At 33.4% G+C, this 20,423-nt stretch overlaps 1 protein-coding gene across 11 annotated transcripts in view; it reads left to right on the top strand.

Annotated features, from left to right (window-relative positions):
• The window catches only part of Rnf111 (ring finger protein 111), a 120,887-nt gene extending 105,763 nt beyond the window's left edge, over nt 1-15,124 (top strand). For 7 of the 11 annotated variants that reach the window (XM_047541202.1, XM_047541201.1, XM_047541211.1 and 4 more), the window contains 7 exons: nt 3,001-3,349; nt 5,299-5,451; nt 6,848-6,974; nt 9,312-9,404; nt 10,233-10,328; nt 11,531-11,658; nt 13,467-15,124. In XM_047541202.1, the coding sequence (XP_047397158.1) occupies nt 3,001-3,349; nt 5,299-5,451; nt 6,848-6,974; nt 9,312-9,404; nt 10,233-10,328; nt 11,531-11,658; nt 13,467-13,584 (1,064 nt within the window). In that variant the 3' untranslated portion in view covers nt 13,585-15,124. The remainder of the gene's footprint in view (nt 1-3,000; nt 3,350-5,298; nt 5,452-6,847; nt 6,975-9,311; nt 9,405-10,232; nt 10,329-11,530; nt 11,659-13,466) is intronic. The other 4 variants (XM_047541207.1, XM_047541206.1, XM_047541203.1 and 1 more) reach the window with 3 other exon arrangements.
• Nucleotides 15,125-20,423: the final 5,299 nt, after the last annotated feature.

The raw sequence follows: 20,423 nt of genomic DNA, 5'->3' as shown, positions 1-20,423 counted from the left end.
TAATAAACCTACTTATTATTTATCATTGAGTGATTAGTATATGCTTAAGCTGTAAGAATTTAGTGAGTATAATGTTGGAACAGATGATACTATTGCATCTGCAAGTGACATGATGAACTTTCATGAATACCCTTTTTAAAAATTTTATGTGTAATTGACAATTGTATATTTTATACAGTTTTTTAAAAATCACAAGAACATATACAGAATTGAAAGGGAAGAGAAGTGGTCAGTGAGAAGGCAGAATGTGTCACTTTTCTACTAGTTAGCAATCTGTTTTGTTTAAATGAACAGTGAATTAAAATGTTGACTGGGGAGTTAAATAAATCTATTCATTCTGAAACAAAACTTCAATATTTTGTAATATTTATGAATATTGTGTTCTGTTTTTAATGATTATAAAGATTATAGAGATAGAATACTTTGAAGTGAAGCTGGAAAAATGCTGTGAATTTAATAAAACATAATAACTTCTATTTTTATGATCATAGTTACTGAGCATTGTGCCTTCTTGAAGAGAAAAGCATTGATTTGAAAACAACTTTTAGAAAATTGGTTTAAAAATTAACCTCATAACTTGGATTGAGTTTAGTGAAAGTTTTCCTTTAAAAATACACACTAATAAGGCTGCCTTTGAAAATATGTCTGAGTAAGTTATGGTTACTTAACTTTTGCCTCTGCTGAATGGAACAAGAGTATTAAAAATTGAAGAAAATCCTTTTGTATGAAACTAGAAAATAGCCATCATTCCATATCAGACTACCAAGAATGTTTCCCAGTGAGATCCAACAAACACATTTTTTAACATGTCACATAGTTGCAGATCTCCTAAATTAAAAGAGATGACTATTCCTCAAATCTTTCAACAGCATCTTTGAAATATAAAGATTTGGAATGAAGAAATTAGAGGAACCATCTTTTTTTTTTTTTAAAGTGGTACTGGAGTTTGAACCCAGGGCTTTGTGACCAACTGAACTATATCCCCAGCTCATTTTATTTTTTTAAAAATGTTTTTTAATCAGTGCATTAAAGTTATACATAGAAGTGGAATTATTATGGTATGTTTTTATATATGCACATTGCATAGTTTGGTTAATTTCATTCCTCTGTTCCTCCCTTTCCCATCCCCCTCCTCCCTTGTCAGTTCACTTTCTATATTCTGTTATTCTATATTCATGAAACCTCTTCCTGTTGTGCTCCCCCCACCCTTGCTGATTTAAATTCCTTATTCCTCTAGTTTCTGCATATGAAAGAGAACACTCTGCCCTTGACTTTCTGAGTCTCGTTTATGTCACTCAGCATGATGTTCTCCAAGTGACATAATTTCATTCTTAGGGCTGAATGAAACTCCATTGTGTATATATACCACATTTTCTTAATCTGTTAGTTTATTGAGGGACTCCTAGGCTGGTTTCATAACTTGACTGTTGGGAATTGCACTGCTTTAAACATTGGTATGCATGTATCCCTGTCATATGCTGATTTTAATTCTGTTGGATAAATATCAAGGAGTGTGCTGGGTCATATGGTGTGGACCCATACTACTTTCCATAGTGGTTGTATTAATTTGCAGTCCCATCCAGAATGCATGAGTGTACCTTTTCTCCCACATCCTCAAGGAACCATCTTATTTAAGGGCTTACTTCCATAGCAGTTTCCTAGCAAGTATGCCTCCTTCATCTTAATATAACTCAGGAAAAATGACATGGGGTGACATGGGACAGGAAAAGACAGGAGTAGCAGCAGCAATAGAAGAATTATTTTTACAACTGTGCCCAGAAAGTTTGCAGGTTCTTCTCTTCTCTTTACCGCCTTATAACCAATAACTCATGTATTTTTATAAAATAACAGTTGTTGCAATTTTTTAAAAATTGTGTGTTTTATGGTTCCCTTCCTTTTTTTGTTGTTGTTGTGTTTGGAATCAAACCCAGGACCTTGTACATGTTAGGCAAGTGTGTATCTACTGCTGAGCTATTTCCCTGTCCCACAATTTGACTATGGAAAAGCAAAAAACTGGTGTGTGGCAAAAAAAAAAAGATAGTTTGGAAAAATGTTTATATTCTTTTTGACAAAGCTTCCATACATAAAAAGAATACTAACAAATCATTAAGAAAGGATGAATAACACCAAAGACAAAGAATATATACAGATAAATCTGAGAAGACAAAAATGTAAGTAGTCCATAAAAGATTTTTTTCTCAGATTTACCTTTATTTAAAAATTTAATGATAATGTGGAGGTAATAATCCTGTGGTTGTTGGATGTATTAATTGTGTAACCTTTAGGAGTGATATTTGTCAGCAAGCATATGAATTTGATATTCTCTCAGATCCATTACTACTTATAGTATTTTATGCTATAAAAATGGTCTGCAAGTACATTTGTGTGTATACTAGTAGGTATATGAAAGAGAGTGAGCACAGGAAGAATGATACACATACAGGCTTAACCACAATATTTTGGTACTTCCAGTTTTCATCAATGGGGATTTCTTCAGAAAGTTTTGATATATTCCTGTGATAATATGTCGCAAAGCTGTGAAGGAAAGTAAAACTTTGTGGCCAAACACAGTGGTGTGTGCCTAAAATCATAATTGCTCAGGAGACTGAGGTAGGAAGATTGAAAGTTTGAGGAGAGCTTCACCAATTTATGGAGAGACACTGCCCGAGTAAAAGGCCTGGGGAGGTAGCTCAGTGGCAGAGCATTTTGCTCAGCATGCACAAGGCCTTGAGTTTAATGCCCAGTACAATCAGGAAAAAATACTGAAAAACCTCTGTATGTATTGAAAATATCCAAGATTATTCAAAGAAAACAGTCTATTATGTAAATAGATTGTCACAGATAAAATTATTCATAAAGAAAAAAACTCTGTTGCATGAATAGACTTGGCCTCTAATAAAGTGTTCATAAACATTAGCTGTGTGTTAATGTTTCATAAAACATCAATATAAATTCTACTGCATAGTACCTATGTAACATACCTGAATGTTTTTCTTGCAGATGCTTCTTTGACAAGACCACTTCACCATCAAGCTTCTGCTTGCCCTCATTCTCATGGAAATCCCCCTCCTCAGACTCAGCCTCCACCTCAAGTGGATTATGTTATTCCTCATCCTGTACATGCTTTCCATTCTCAAATATCTTCTCATGCAACATCTCATCCTGTGGCACCCCCACCCCCAACTCATTTAGCCAGTACAGCTGCACCGATCCCTCAGCATCTTCCTCCTACACACCAGCCAATTTCACACCATATTCCGGCCACAGCACCTCCAGCACAGAGATTGCATCCTCATGAAGTGATGCAGAGGATGGAAGTTCAAAGGAGGAGAATGATGCAGCATCCAACGTATGTTTTATGGTTTTTTAAAAAAATCATGTTTGCTTTTCCTCCTTTTTCCATTGGTCTTTAAAATTTTCCCCCATGGTGCTGAGGATCAAAGACAGGGTCTTGCACTAGTTAGGCAAGTGTTCTATCATTGAGTTAAATTCCTGCCTAAACTATGAAATCTTTAGAAATGATGTAATTATATTAAATCCTCATTTCACTAAGAAATTAACTTTTTTTTTTTTTTTTTTTTGAGATTCTGGAGATTGAACCTAGGACCTTGCAAAGTGTGATATCACTGAACTACATCCCCAGCCCAGAAATTAATTTTCTTACCAACAGTAATCTTCCTCTGCCCCATCTCCTGAATTTTATTTATTGACAAAATGACTTTATATCAGTTTTATTGAATGAAATCAGACCACTTTCATTGTATAACTTGTGGTCAGTTCTTTAAGCAGGCTAGTCTCTAATTTGTCTGTTTCTGCAGTATACCATGGTAAAGACTGATGTTAAAATTGATCCATAGGAACAAGATCTAAAGATATCAAAAATTTAATTTAATATATGTAGAAGAAAAAGATTAGTAGAATTTTCAAATAAGTACTGAAGAAGTCTTTATAAATCTTTATAAACTTTTCTTTTTAAAATTTTTTTAGTTGTCAGTGGACACAATACCTTCATTTTATTTATTCATTTTATGTGGTACTGAGGATTGAACCCAGTGCCTCACATGTGCAAGGCAAGCACTCTGTCACTGAACCATAATCCCAACCCAATTATAAACTTCTTACAGAAATTATAATTTATAAAGCTTTAGAAAGTTAAGACTTTCAACTCAGGATTTATGAAGACTATAAGTGAACTGCTTTTCTTTTGAGAGTTCTGAATCTGAGTTTCTAATTTCTAGACAGCAAACTGTTGATTTACTTCTGCCTGCTTGTTTTTATAAATAAGATTTTATTGAAAAGCAGCTACATTTATTCATTTACATATTGTCTGTGGTAGGCTTCACACAGTGAGGGTTAAGCTGAGTAGTTGCAGCAGAGACCATATGGCCTGTAGAACCAAAAAAAATTGTACCATTTGGCCCTTTATATAAAATATTTACAAAGCTCTTAATCTAACCAATGGTCTAGCATTTCTGTAAATTCTTCCTTTGGTTCAGTAATTCAAGATGTTATCTAGAGTTTGTGGTTTATTGCTGTTATTGTAATATAACCTTTGATGTAGAAAATTGCTCACTTTGATGTAGAAAATTCCAGGACCTAGAAAATTATTTGAATGCATTAAGAGTATACATTGAAAATTTGCAAGTGTGCTAGAAACCATTAGAAAGAAATACACTATAAAGATGAATCTCTGAGACTGAACTTTTTTTTTAATGTGTCCTTTGTTTAGGATTTTATGTCCATTTATATTTGTAAATTTGATAGGAAGAAAAAATATAATGAACTGAGATGCAGAATAGAGTGAGAACAGAACTAAATTTCAGTTTCCTAGATGTGCTAACATGCATGACAGTGTGTTTTGGAAAAAATACACAAGGTTAACAACTTCTCTCTTAAACTTTTATCCATTAAAATGGTTGAATGTTTTTATAATTAAGAGTGAAGCAAAATAAAATAATTTCTATTTTCCTGCTTCATGCTTATTATAGTTTGCACATGTAGCATTTGCTGGGATAATTTTTAAAAATTTTGTTTCCATTCAATTCCTATTAACTCTCCTAATTAAAATACCTACTGTAAAATAGATTTACAAGATAAAAAAATTGCCTTTTTCCTGGGATATTTGATTTGGAGGTATGGGAATAAATGAGCAGGTAGAGTTTATGGAGGAAGTTACATAATTTTATATTAGATGTTTATAATTTATTGCTATAAATTTTATGACTGATCTATAAATGTTCAAATATTAATAGAATTTTTTCTACATTAAGAAATAACCAATTATTCAATTATTTCCAGTGGTCTTTTTGTGTTCTGTGTTTCCAGGCGGGCACATGAACGCCCCCCACCCCATCCACATAGGATGCACCCAAATTATGGTCATGGGCATCATATTCATGTGCCTCAGACTATGTCTTCACATCCTCGTCAGGCTCCAGAGAGATCTGCCTGGTCAGTATCTTGTTTATTTCAAGGACAGGCTCAGCAACTTGTGGTAAAACTATGGGAAAAGATGTTTTGTAGAGGAATGCCATGTAAAAGGGTAGTGTGGGAAAACAGGATTCCAAGTTTAGTTGTGAGGCACTACCCCTTGTGAGTGGAGTGCTAAGAAAAAATAAGATCTTGAGATCTGGGGCAGAGAACCAACACAAGCAGGAGTAGAGTTTTTTTGTTTGTTTGCTTAATTTTAATTTTATTCTTAATTGACATAATAATTGTGTATATTTATGGACTGTATAATGTTTTGATAACATGCATTGCAGAATGATTAGATCAGGTTAATTAGCATATCCATTACCTCAGATACTTACTATTTTTTGTGGTGAGAACATCTCAAACCCTTTCTTTTAGCAATTTTGAAATATACAATATATTTTTTATTAACTAGTTACCATGCTATGCACTAGAATGCCAGAACTTAGTCCTGAGTTTGTATCTATTGACCAAGGTCTCCCTTTTCTCCATCTACCTTCCTCTCTCCATCTACAGCCTCTGGTTACGAACATTCTACTCTGTATATGTATGAGTTTGACTTTTTTGGATCCCACATGTAAATAAAAGGAGTAGAGCTTTTATTGTGTTTTTCCTGAGTGTCTGTCACCAAAGTTAACTACATATTTAGATCCTACTTTCTCCAATTTCTTTATCCTTTACCTTTGTACTCAGATTCACTCTAATATGCCCAGCTTTTGCCAAGGGAGAATCCAGTCTGCATTTTCCTAGACTTAAGATCTTTCCTAGAGAAACGGAACTAGATTTGTGGTAAATTTTTCTTCTGAATCCATTTAGAATAGACAGTCATTGAGATCATGATCTATAATAACTTTTTGAAGCAGAATCTAAATTAGAATAAATAATGAAGATTTAGATATGTTAATTTTCACCCTTTCTAAAATTTGTTTACTCTTGCTTTATAAGGTATAGAAGAGTATGCTATTCTAATTATCTTTGATGCCAACAACCCAGAGATGATATCCAACAAACAAAAGCCCCAGAAGCATCTGTAACATTCAGATAAACCAAAAAAGTAAACTGTATTTTGTATGCTCCTTAAGCTAAGAATCAGGCTTTTGGATTGGAAAGGAACCCCAGGAGCCATAAGTTATATTTCCTTTTTGTTTTGTAAGATGTTAAACCAAGTACAGATGCTTTGCTTCTCATGGTCACAAAATTGAGTTTTTGAGCTTTCATTTCTGAAATGAATTTGAAATTATTAGTAATATCTTTTGGGCTAAATTATCTTTTACTGGGCTTTATAAGTTAAGAAACTTTAGATTACTTTTAAAATGTAAATGTTTTTACATTTCTGTTGATAAGAAAAAGACTAACTGTTCTTGTCCTTTGTCAGGGAATTGGGAATTGAAGCTGGAGTGACTGCGGCTACTTATACACCTGGTGCATTGCATCCTCACTTGGCCCATTACCATGCACCTCCTCGACTTCATCACTTACAATTAGGAGCTCTTCCTCTAATGGTAAAATGGAAAATTTTCAAAATTCTGACATGTTCTTCTAAACTAAATATTTTTAAAAAAATTTAATATATTATTAATGTTTTAGTAGAATTTAAGAAGTTTTAGATGAAAAATTTGCTATAAAAAGTTACTAGATATGCTAAAATTTGTGTTTATAATGTGCATTATAAAATGTACTCTTAATATGCAAATGACAGTTTTAAAAAGCGGGTTTGGTTTTATCTACCAATAAAATCATGATCTGTCACTAGGATGTGTGCTTTAGTTAACTTGGCATAAGTGGTAATGGATCTATTCTGATGCATTCATACTTTTTCCCCCCCAGTATCTGGAAGGACAATACTTACTCTCTACCTCTGATTTAAACGGGTTTAGATTTTGTTAATAAGTTGTGTGCTAAAAAAGCTTAGCAAATATTTATTGAGTTTGCTATTTGTAATACATACTAGTTATAGAAGTGGTACAGAAAAGGGAGCGGTTTTATCTTGTTGAGGGAATAGACACTGCAGAGGTTTTAGAAAAGCTTCATTGTACATGTGACTGCTAACCATGCTGTGGACTTTGGCATGGTACTGTTGAAGAGGTTGCATCATGTAAAGAGTTACCAAACAGCATAAACCCTTAGGAACTCCAAGTAAGTTGGTGCTTTTTGGATCTCAGGGGTGAGGATCTGACAACCATAAAAAATAAAACTATAGGCTGGAGGAATGAGTCCTCAGTTGCATCCCCAGTGCTGGAAAAGAAAGAAAGAAAGAAAGAAAAGTAAAACTGCTCTGCCAAGAAACTAGAACTCAGCAACTGTTGAAGGGGGAGTGTCCTGTACATGTTTATGCTTTAGAGTGATTTAATTAGATTGTAGTTAGAAAAACCACACATAATGAGTTAAACAAAAAAAAAAATAGATTTAAGGGTAAGAAGAAGGAATCTCAGGTAGATATAATAGTAGAAGAGGTAAATGTTGCTAAATGCCTGGACAAAAGCAATGGCAGTTATTGTAGAAATGAAGTGCCACCTTTGAGTAACATTTAGGATGATTCCAAGATTTGTAGCTTGGGTAAAAAAGGGTATAGTAATGTGCACTTTATTGGGAAAGAGTAGATGGTTTGGAGGAGGAGTTTGGTGAAATAGGTCTTGGACATATTGAATCAGAGATAACTGTGTGTTAAGGTTGAATGTCCAATGGGAAACTAAGGTTATTGTCTGGATCTCCAAAAGTGTCTGGGTTAAAGACATGTTTGTGATTTGGCAATACATAGTGATAATGAATACAAGGAAGAGGATTAGATTTTGAGGGAAAAGGTATAGTAAATGACAAGAAAGTGAATGAAGAATGGCAATATGGTATTTAAATGAAAATATTAAACTATAAATGATTCTGAAAATTGGCTCAAAATGTTGAAAATGTTAGAATGATGCCAAAAATTAATATGGTCAGTTTCTCTTTATAAAAAGTCTTGAAAGTATTGAATGCATTTGTAATTAGAGTGGTTATTGTTGGCTTCTGTTAGAGTGGCTTAAGTAATGGTTAGAGATAGAAATGAGGCACTTTTTTTTTCCTTTTCTTTCTTTCCTTCCTTTCTATACTGGGGATTGAAACCAGGGCCTCTTGCATGCTAGGCAAGGCTGAGACACACTCCCAGCCCTTGGGGCATTTCTTATGTTAAGTTAAGGATGCTGGAGATTTGAGGACAGTGAATCTTGACTGCTTGCTTTATAGCTTGCCTGTGAAGGGAAAATGAGAAATAGGATTCATAGTAATTCCAGTATTAAGGAAAAAATTTAGATTTGGAGAAACATGAGACAAAACCATTAGAGTATTTTTTTAAAAAAAGAAGTGAGGAATAGTTAATTAAGCATGATTCATGGTGGGGAGAACATAAGCTATGTTGGATGTTTGTTTATAAAGATGGAAGTGTGGTAGTGTATCCCATGATCTTCCTTTCCTAATACAGTTGATCTTTTCCCCACCCCCCACTTTGGTACTAGAGATTGAACCCTTGGGTACTTGACTACTGAGCTACATTCCCAGCTCTAATATAGAATTTTTAGTGCAATCAATCAAGTAGAAGAAACTTGTTATCTCCTAAAACAGCTGTTTTTTTTCCTTATATTTCTTCTGACTATAAATTGTTTTATGAGATCATATTTTTTAATGAGATTATATTTTAAGAGGAACCTAACCTGATTACAGAATGCCTAGCTGGAGTTATGTGTACTTATTAAAGTTGAATTTTATGAGTTGAATGCAGAACTTCGAGTGTCTTGAATTATTCAATATTAACAGTGAAACACGAGTCTATTCTTAATTGATTTAGCCTACCCCTTCTATTAAAATAGGTTCCTGACATGGCAGGCTATCCTCATATCCGTTACATTTCATCTGGATTGGATGGAACTTCATTCAGAGGTCCTTTCAGGGGAAATTTTGAGGTATGCAGTAAAATAAATGAAGATATTTTCTATAGTACCTTTAGTGCAAAGATAGCATATATACACTATTAATAAACACAGTTGTATATAGAACTGCTGCAGTAGCTAGGAATCAGCAGTAAAAGTCTGATTTTTTTGTTTTTACTTCTGGGGTTACAGAAATATTTATAAGCAAAGTTAATCTTAGTTTCAGAAGTTTCCCAAGTATTTAAAAAAGTTGATGAAAATCTCTAATATAAAAGAGTTTGTAAAAATTCATTAAATTCATATAAATATCAGATAAAGAACTATACTATTAAATGTTGGAGGAGCTTAATACTCTTGAATGAACTTAATTTTTAGAAAAACATTGCTGAGAAAAAGAAACAAACCTAAGTAGTTTACTTTATAGCTAAATTTCTTCTCATTTGATATTTCATGAAGAACAAATCATTTATTGTTTAAAGTTTGTTGTGTTTTAGTTTATAAGTTGAAGTTGATTTAGAATTACTATTTTGAAATTACTAGTTAGAATGATTTCATTTTCTACATGTATACATACTTACTTATATATAGTACCATGTGGTAGTATTGTTATCTTAGTATATAAGGGTAATTTTGCAGTTATACCTCAGTTGAATGAGAAAAGAATTATAAAATCTATTTGCCTTACCATACCCTGTATAAGAAAAATTATATATAAACCATTTGTTTTTTATCATATATAATTGTTTTACTCATGTATTTATGTTTATAAATGTAAAGTTTATTGCTTTTATGAGAGTAACAATAAATATTATTCAAAAAATAATCATCCTGACTTTTAATACTAGTTTTCTTCATTTTTAGGAACTGATTCATTTGGAAGAAAGATTAGGAAATGTCAATCGTGGAGCTTCCCAGGGGACAATTGAAAGGTGTACATATCCACATAAATACAAAAAGGTAAGAATTTATTCTGAGTTTTCTAGAATGTTATTGAAACACATGAAATTCAGTATTATAGACCTTTGAATTTGTAGAGTCTAGCAGCTACATTTTTTATTATTAAAGCAGTGCACACATATGGTTAAAAAAAAAGTTGGAAACTGAAAACATATACTCCACAGTTTCTTACCTTGTATATACCTTAGTCTTTATTCCCAGAAGTGAAATCATAAGTAAAGATTTTGTACATATTCCCCTAGACATTTTTGTTCATTTTATAGTAATATGCATATGTATGTATTTTTCCTTCCATTTTTAAAAAGAATACAAGAGGAATGATATGCAGTTTGCATATTGTCATTTCATTCTATGTCAACACTCAGAGATCACCCATATTCTTTTTTTTTTTTTCAACATATTTCTTTAGTTGTTGTTGGACCTTTATTTTAATCATTTATTTATATGCAGTGCTGAGAATCAAACTCAGAGCTTCACACATGCTAGGCAAGTGCTCTAGCACTGAGCCACAACTCTAGCCCAAACCATATTTTTTTTTTTACTAACATATAGAATTTTATCATATGGTCATATCATAATTTTGTAAATTAGCCATTCATTTTGATGGACATTTGGTTATCTATATTTCTTATACCCTCCAACCATTGTTTGTAGTATTATTTCTAAATTACAGAGTAGACATGTCAAATGTTTCTTACAATAAGCAAACAATGCTTTATGTTGTAATAATAAAGTGTGAAAATTAACTGCTTTTTTGCCTCTTTCGTTTTCCAAGAGGGTTAATGAAGTACTATCCTTAAATTTAAGTCCTTTCAACCATCTAAGCTAAATTGTATAATTAATATTAATTTTTATGGATGTTATTTGAAACATTTTGTTAGTAAACTAAAATTTCTTTAACTATGCTCATGGTAGAACTGAAATGATTTTATATGGTGTGTCATCCTTATTGTGGATTGAAAGTACTAGATTTCAAACTTACGAATTTCTGTTAAATTTGATTTTGCTTTTGATTCTGATTATATGTAGAAGGTGTTAAAAGAATAATTAATTGATAGTCACCTAATGCATCTGTTAAATCATGACAATCTAACCTGGGGAATAAGTTGTGTGTGAATATGTGGTATTGTTTTGTTTTGTTTTGTTTTTAAATAAATGCAGACTTTACTCAGTTGTTCAATAATGTCATCTCTGCTAATAAGGTAACAACTGATTGGTTCTCACAGAGGAAACTGCACTGCAAACAAGATGGGGAAGAAGGTACTGAGGAAGACACAGAGGAAAAATGTACTATCTGTTTGTCTATTTTAGAGGAAGGTGAAGATGTGAGGTAACTAGATATTAATTATCTAGCATCCATGTCAAAACTGTATAAGGGATTTTATTTAAGAGAAATAAAATTTAGATTACTCCTGGCATACTCTGTTACTAACTTCTGACTGATTTCTTGTAGTGAGTGAAAGAATAAAGTCTGCGTATTACCAACAAAAGGATGGGGGCGGGAAATATATTTTAGGGCTGCACCAAAGTTTGGCTGGAGAAATTTTATGGGTCGGTATTGTCTTTTGAAAATCTTGCAGAAATGAGAAGGCTTTTGAGACTTAGTAATATTTTCTCTATAGTTTAAAGAAGGGCCAACATTAGTTCTATGCTGTTTACTTTATATAGTACCTTTAAAAATTTTTTTTTTCATAAAATTTTCTCTTAACTCAAAGGATTATACCCTTCTTGAACTTTTGTGATTTAGAAAATGTTCTGTTATCCTGCTAACCCAGTATTTATTACACATATTTTCATTGTATATTCTCTAAAGTAATTGTTTTGTTCCTATTCTGTTTTATCCCCCTGTAATGTAATGTTGTTCAAACAGGTTCTTTAACATATATAACAGAACCATATAGTTGTATTGTTGCTCTAGTTTTTATAAACTATGTTTATCATACCTCTTCAACTGACTGAGAGAAAAAAAAGCCAATAAACTGTTGTCTGCCGTATGCATAGTAAGGTTTTTTTGTATACTGTTTCCAGTGAAGGTGTATAAATATGAAAGTTAATCACTTTTATAGTATTGGTAATACTGTTCAGGGAGTAATTGGAGCACCTCTTTTTAACCTATTATTTTTACGTTATAGGAAATATGAATGTATGAACAGTAATAGAAGTAGAAATGGGCATTTGAATTAGTAACTTTTTAAAAAATATTTTTTAGTTGTAGATGGATACAATATTTTATTTATTTTATTCTGTTAAAAAAATTTTTTTTTTTTTTTTAGTTTTAGATGGATACAATGCCTTCATTTTGTTTGTTTTTTTTTTACATGGTGCTGAGGATCGAACCCAGCACCACACACATAGGAGGCAAGCACTTTATAACCACAACCCCAGCCCTGAATTAGTAACTTTTATCCCACTCTTACACTTAGATTTAATGTTGTCCTATGTCATCTGGAAGCGTTATTTCCCAATTTGTAATTAATAATTTAGTATGATGTTCAAAAATGAACATTTTTTTAACCTACCTATGAAACAGTAGTTTAGTGTTAACTGGATATAAAGTTATCTCTTGGAAAAAATATTATTTACCTCTAGCGAATCATATATTTAAGTAGGAGTATAAAGATCCTCTAGGCAGAAAATAATTTTATATTAAGACATTCCTTAATGAGGACAACATAGCTACTGTATATTTATAGTGTAAGCTCTAATGTTTTTGAGAGGCAGTTAAGTGAGATAATATATTTAAAGGGTTTTCACAAATAAAATGATGATTTGATGTTTTAAAAATAAGATTGCAGTATTAGGTGACAGGGAACATAATTGCCAAGGTAATTCTTATTTTTACAGTTCTTGAGATCTTATATAGTTTGTTTCCATAACTGCAATACTTAGTTATCTTGGTCACTTATGCATTAAATTGACAGAGTACGAATTTAATGTACATGTAACTCCTTAGAGAGGGGTGTTTTTGTTTTTCTCAAGAAAAGGAAATATCTTTGTTCTTTTCTTTCTTTTTTTTTGGAGACCCAGTAATTTCAAAATGCTGAATTATTGCATTTATAATTTAATTTGTTTAAAAATAAATGACACATGTAGTCATCGTTATATTAATTTTTGCTTTTTCTTTTTTGGCAACGTTAGGCGTCTTCCATGTATGCACCTTTTCCACCAAGTGTGTGTTGACCAATGGTTGATTACCAATAAGAAGTGCCCAATATGCCGAGTGGACATTGAGGCCCAGCTGCCAAGTGAAAGTTGACACCATGTTTCAGAACTCTTGCCCTCCCTCTCATTCCCATCCTTCCTGGTACTGCAGTCAACCAAAGATGGCATGACTTACCTGCGCAGATTTGGAAGCATTGAACTTAGAGTGCTGGCTCTGCTATATGGTACAACTAATGCTAGATCTACAATTTATGTATACAGTTGATTTTGATGTATTTATAAAAGCTTTTTTTTTCTAGATTTGACATTTTTCCTGTATCATTTTACTGTATTTTTGCATGGTTCCTTGTATTGCATTTCTTTGCACATATTATGGGCTTGTGACCCTAAACTTGCAGGCAAGATTAGCTGCTTTAGTAAGTAGAATTTTGTGGTCTTTTTGTTTTTTACATAGTACCCAGCCTTGAAAATTATGAATTTTTTTTATCCATTACTAACCTTTAATTTAATCAATCATGTGCTTTAGTTTAATGTATAAAGATCCTCTAGAAAACGATAATATTGTGTATTAAGACATTCCTTAATTAGGATAAAATGGCTGCTGTATATTTACAACATGGAGTTCTGAATTAAATATCATCCTTAATACTGGGAACAGACTACAACCCATATTCAAATCAGATGCAGGTGGTATTCACATCACCAGAGTGATCAATATAAATTTTCTTGGTGTATCCTTTTCCTTCCAGCACAGTGCAGATAGAGTTAAATATTGATATCATACATTTAGACTGCTGTTCTAATGATTATATTTATCTTTTTCTACATCGTTTATAACTTTATTTCCCTGATTCATTTTTTGCTGCTGTGAAACAGCTTTGATGAACACTAAATGTTAATTTCAATTAGCTGGATTGTACATAATTGCAGATTTAACAAAATTTTAGGGAAATTGAAAAAGACATGTAGAATTTTGTTCAGTCTTCTACTAAGCACGAATAGTTAAGATATCTGCTTACATTAATTTTGTAAACACATTTCAGTCAAGATTTAGAATTTCAGTCATTGGCAGGTATCTATGCATTCATAGAACTTCTAAAGGTCCCAGGATCACTTTTAAGGGATTTTTATTAGTTTAAAGGTAAATAAAGTGAGCTGAATCTACATGTCTCTTGTTTTATTTCTCTCTAAACTTGAAAACAATAAATCTGCAAATACTGTGAGGCACAAATTATACTGTCAACCTACTGTTGCTATGGTTATAGACTCCCACTTCATACATTACCAAGAGTCGATCACTGATTTAAAATTTTTAATTTCTATAGTTAAGATTTACTGCATAATATAGAGTATAAAGTTAAGTTAACATACTAACATTTCTCCTTTGGAGGAAGTTTTAATCCACTTCAAGATGCATATTATGGAGATACTTTTCATATACAGGATAGCCTAATTTTATTTGTTTAAATATGCTTAATATGCCCCAGATTGCAAATGCATCCAGTCAGTAATATCACTGTCTGTATGTGAAAGACATGTTCCCATGGATCATATGTGAAGATGTCAATAAGCTTGCATTAAGCCACCTGCTTTGTAAGTGGATTGATTAATAAATAACTTATATTTCTATTGTCTTTGTGTTTCATAATTAATTTTTAAACAATACTTCAAACATCTTGGAATTCAAAAATAATGGTCTCATTGATATTTACATAATTTGGTATTTATATTCAATCTTGCCATTTTATATTGGTAATTGTTACATAGTTAATTGTCAGTGTCACCATGCTTCAGCAGATGGAAGATGTAGATTATGGTTAAGAAATAAGGATATAAATTATATTTTTTTTTACAGTATACTTGATGATTAAGATACATTTGTAGAAAGGGAAGAATGAGAGTGATGCAGGTCTGATGTCTTACATCAGAGAAAGGAGCAGGTTGCCTGTCATTCTTCCTGTCATCCTTCAAGTAGCCTGTGATCCATTGGCAAATGCTGGGTCTGTACCAAGAAATTAAAGACATATAAGTAAGATGGGAAGAATTTTATACCTTGGAAGCCTCTCAATATTCCCCAAAACACAAGACAAGCAGAAATAGATTTCTCTATTTTTAAATATTACTTGAGATTTAGATGTACAACTGCCTGTTGACCTGTTTTATAATAATTACTGACCTTTTAAATGTAGGTAAAGCAAATAGATACTTCATTTATTTAATGCAAGTAATTGTGGCATAAACCTGAATTGTTAACACATGAGATTATTAAGCTACTGCTGTTAATATAGAAAAATGTGATTAGTAATGAACTTATTAGTAAGGAAGAAAATGATTATGAACATTTTTTACTTTTTGTACTTTGTTGTCTTCCATATTTGTTGCATCTTATGTCAAAACAAACATTTCAGTGATAGCTGTCCAACTCTTTTAAAACTAAAATTCTTTTGTCAGCAAATTCTTATTTTTATTGTTAATATGCAAGTGATAAAATAATATTTGAAACTTTATTCTTACTCTGGTGACTTTATTTTAGCTGCCAGTATCCTTTAGCATTTGCACCATAACAACTGACAGAGAAAACTAGTTCTGTTTTTAAAATTAATATTATTTGTAAGTAGTTCTAACACTGAAATTATTTAAACTCTCATGGACATTTCATTATTATTGTTCATGAATGGGAAAATTTAATTCTATAGAAAACACAACCAAATTTCTAACTTCCAAAACTCCTGGGAATGCAGTAAATTTTTATTTATTGAAAATTTCACATGTTAATATTGGATATTTCAAGGTTGAAGTGTCTTCTCTCATAGAGTTTAGTCATTTTCTTGAGTTAAGAATTAGATTCAAGGGGCTGGGGTTGTGGCTCAGTGGTAGAGCGCTTGCCTGGCATGTGTCAGACACTGGGTTCAACTCTCAGCACCACATATATAAAAATGAATAAAATAAAGATCCATCAACAACATGAAACATTTAAAAATAGTTTCAAAGTAATCATTGTTTAGTAAGAAAAATAAATGTTACTATATTTTGGCATTGGGCATACTGAGAACCATCTCTCCTCATTCCTGTATTTATAAACTTACAAGCCACATGATTTTTTGGAATAGTGGAAACAACAACTTTGGAGACAGATTTGGCTTTCGAATTGTTCAGCTTTGAACAACGTAAGCTTTCTGAGCCTAAAGTTTCTCATCCACAAAATAGAAATAAAAACTACCTCTTAGGGTTGCTTTTAGGATTAAGTGAGATAGAGTGTGAAGGGGTTTGCTTCAGGGCTGGGGATATCTCAGTTGGTAGAGTGGTTGCCTTGCATGTGCAAGGTCATTGTTTCAATCCCCAGCACCAAAACAAAACAAAATAAAACAAACAAACAAAAAAAAAAACAAGCAGTTTGCTTATAGTATATATACATGTAAGTTCTTCCTATACTTGATTTATCTCACCTCATCACCCAAATACTTTCATCTTTGATAACAGATGGTAACATTGCAAGGTGATGAATCATAGATAAGTTTTTGGTGCTAACATTTTTCTTATATAGAGTCTAAGTGACTGATTACTAAATAAGAAGAAACAATCCTCTTGGGCCTTTACCTCATGGGTTGGAATTTTTCTTTTTCCATTAGGATGACAGATTCCCAGCTATGTACTCTCTTCCTCTTACCCTCATAATCACAGTAGTTGCCCATCTGTACTTCAGGTAGCTACTGCCAATGTATCAGAATTGGCATAAGTTATGCAATCACTTACTCCCTCTGCCCTAAAATTATTTTTTTAACGGAGATGTTAACATCTAGAATTTCCCATTCTTTTTTAAAATTTTCTCTCCACTTAACCCTTCTTATGTGGTGACCTGGTACCATTACAGTTTCTTTGTTTTTGCAGTACTGGGGATTGAACTAAGGGATACTTTACCATTGAGATATATCCCCAACCCTTTTTATTGTTTCTTTTGAGACAGGTTCTCGCTTAGTTGCCCAGGCTGGCCTCAAACTTGTGATCTTTCTTCCTTAGCCTCTTAAGTATCTGGAATTACAGGCATGTGCCACTGTGCCCCACCCATTAAAAAACATATTTAAAACATATTTAAAAACATATTTAAAAAAACATATTAGTGACCTGCTTGTTTTGTATTTTAGCTGATTGTAGGCTCTCTTAGGTGATAGTCATCACTAAGAGGTACATGGAAAGTGTGAACTTCGAAGAGCAGTTTTTGTTTAGCCCAGATGCATTGCCTTCTCTGAATCCTCTACTATCACCAGAGAATGGACTAGGTTAATTCAATAATTTTCATCATGGGCTCACAGTATCAGTTTTGCTTTAGGTAGAAATAACTTGATATGGGGTCAGGGAGATGGGAACCTTTGGGAGTACAAAATTCTAAAGATTGTTACTGATACAGTGTACATACTCTGGAAAGTAAGAATTTGGTTTTTGCCATGGCTTGTATAGATAGAGTACAACTTGGGATACATATATTTCCAGCCTGCCAGTTGAGGGATGACCCAAAGGCCTGCCCTTTCCCTCACATGTCTGGGAATTCCTTCATGATAAGGGGGCACTCCAAGCCTGACATACTAGAGGTTCTGTTCTAGAGCCTTTGTATAAGAAAGGTATTTGCAAGGGAATTGGAAGAGTTGTGATGTCTCCCATCCAGTGCTTTTCAAATGACCTTTAAAAGGAATGAAGAATGCTTTTTATTGTACTTCTGTCTAGATTACCAAACTATTAATCTGATAAGCTGTCATGATGTACTTGGATTGGAACATCATAGCCACATACTCTCCAAAGTTCATTATTATCTGTTGCTATGCAATAGTTACTTATTGCTTTGAAACACTAAAACTTAGCAACTTAAACATTAACCATCAGTTTCTGTGGATCAGGCATTCAGGAACAGTTTAATTTGGCATTTGTAGCTCAGAGTCTCATGAAATTGTAATTAAGGTGTGTAGCTGCAGCTGTCGGAAGGCTTTCGTGGATCTGGAGAAGCTGCTGCTAAGATGGCTTGCGCACAAAGCGGTTCAGTCGGCCTCTGTCCCTTATAGGTTGTTGGCTCAGAGAGCTTGTTTATTGTTATATGGGCCTCCCCAGCCTTCCTTGAATGTTTTCATGGCAGGTTGGCTGCTTTTCCCACAGTGAATGTGTCCAGAAAGATTGCCAGGATGAAGCTACCTGCCTTTTATGACCAGACTCAGAAGTTATACTCTGTCACTTCTGCACCATTCTATTAAAAGTGAGAATCACTAACTACAGTGGGAGGTAAACTAGGTTATACCATTTGATGGAAGTTGTAGCCAAGGATTTGGGTGTTTTTTTTTAAATTAACTTATTTTTTTGTAGTGCTAGGCATCAAACCCAGGGCCTTGAGCTTGCAAGGCAAGCACTCTACGAGCTGAGCTATATCCCCAGCCCCTGGGTATGTATTTTTAAAATAGCAACTTTTTTATCCCCTGATATCAAGACCCTGTTCCAGACACCTGGTTTTCTGTGGGCATAAATTCTATCAGACTGGCCTCAGTGCTTCCCAAGGCTCTCAGTTACATCTGAATCATAGTTCCATACCAAATAAACATATGGTTTCTTGTGCCCTCGGGAGACAACCAAATGCCAAAATATCTGGAAATGGCAAATGTACTCAAATTTCCCGGGCAAAATATACTAGGATAGCATTATTGAGATTTCAGAGTTTACAAATGATTATAAATTCCAGATACTATGCTGTTTTCCTAAACTATGAGCCCATGAGAAACCAAGATGTTAACAAGACTATACTAGCGAACACAAGGCTTATTTGGTGTAGGGATCATGTGTTCCCCAGGTAAGTGTATCTGTTACCTATTTTGTAACAACCAGAAAACTTAGTGACTTTAAATAAACACTTATTTGCTCACATACATGCAATTTGGGCAGGACTGGGTGGACATAGCTCATTTCTCACTGTGTGTGGTATGACTGATGTTGCTCATGTGGCTACATTCAGCTTGGGAATTCTACTGGAATAGAATGCTCCAATATGGCCTCCCTTACATATCTAATGCTTGGGTTGGGATGGCAGAAACAGCTGAAAAGTCACTGGGCATTTCAGTGTCATCTCTCTAGCAAGGGATAACTAGGCCTCTTTACATGGTGGTGGCTAAGTGCTCCAAGGGAGAAAGCAGAAACTGCCAGACCTAAGACAAAACACCTGACAACAAAGCCCAGTTTTTTTGTGTGTGTGTGTGTTTGTAGGTGGACAGAATGCCTTTATTTTATTTGTTTATTTTTATGTGGTGCTAAGGATCAAACCCATGCTAGGCCAAGTGTTCTGCCACTGAGCTATAGCCCCAGCCCACAAAGCCCAGATTAAGGAGAGAGAAAATAGCCCCGGTTAATAAAAGATGCAGCATAAACTAGTTATAAATTTTAATCAACCACGGTAAGTTTTGTAAAAGAAGCCCCATTATTTTATTAGAATGAATGCTTAGCACAAATTTCTGAGCACATTTAGTTTTCCCCCTCCCAAACCAATACCATAAGGAGAGAAGCCTATATACAAATCTTTGTTCTCAGGAATAATTGTCAGAGAAATCAGCACTGAAGAAACTTTAATTTCCTCAGGCCAATATTTGAGAAAAATTCATGGGATGGAAATAGGTATTTCTGGTTCTTTGCTATATCTTTGTGCAATTTAGATGTTTTTTTCTTGCAATATCCTTGATAGATGAGTATTGTGATAATGCTTATGTGCCACTTGACTGGGCCTTGGCGTGACCACACATTTGATTAGAAATTCTGGGTATGTCTGTGAGGATGTTTCTAGATGAGATGAAAATTTGAATTAGTTGTGTGTGGTGGTGTGCACCTGAAATCCCATCTCTTAGAGAGGCTGAGGCAAGAGGAGATTGCTTGAGCCCAGTTGTTTGAGTCCAGCCTTGGCAACAAAATGAA

Source organism: Sciurus carolinensis, chromosome 2 (assembly GCF_902686445.1).
Source record: "Sciurus carolinensis chromosome 2, mSciCar1.2, whole genome shotgun sequence".
In the NCBI taxonomy this organism is placed as follows: Eukaryota; Metazoa; Chordata; class Mammalia; order Rodentia; family Sciuridae; genus Sciurus; species Sciurus carolinensis.
The sequence above is the reverse complement of the archived record's forward strand: the minus strand, read 5'-3'. Positions and strand labels throughout refer to the sequence as shown.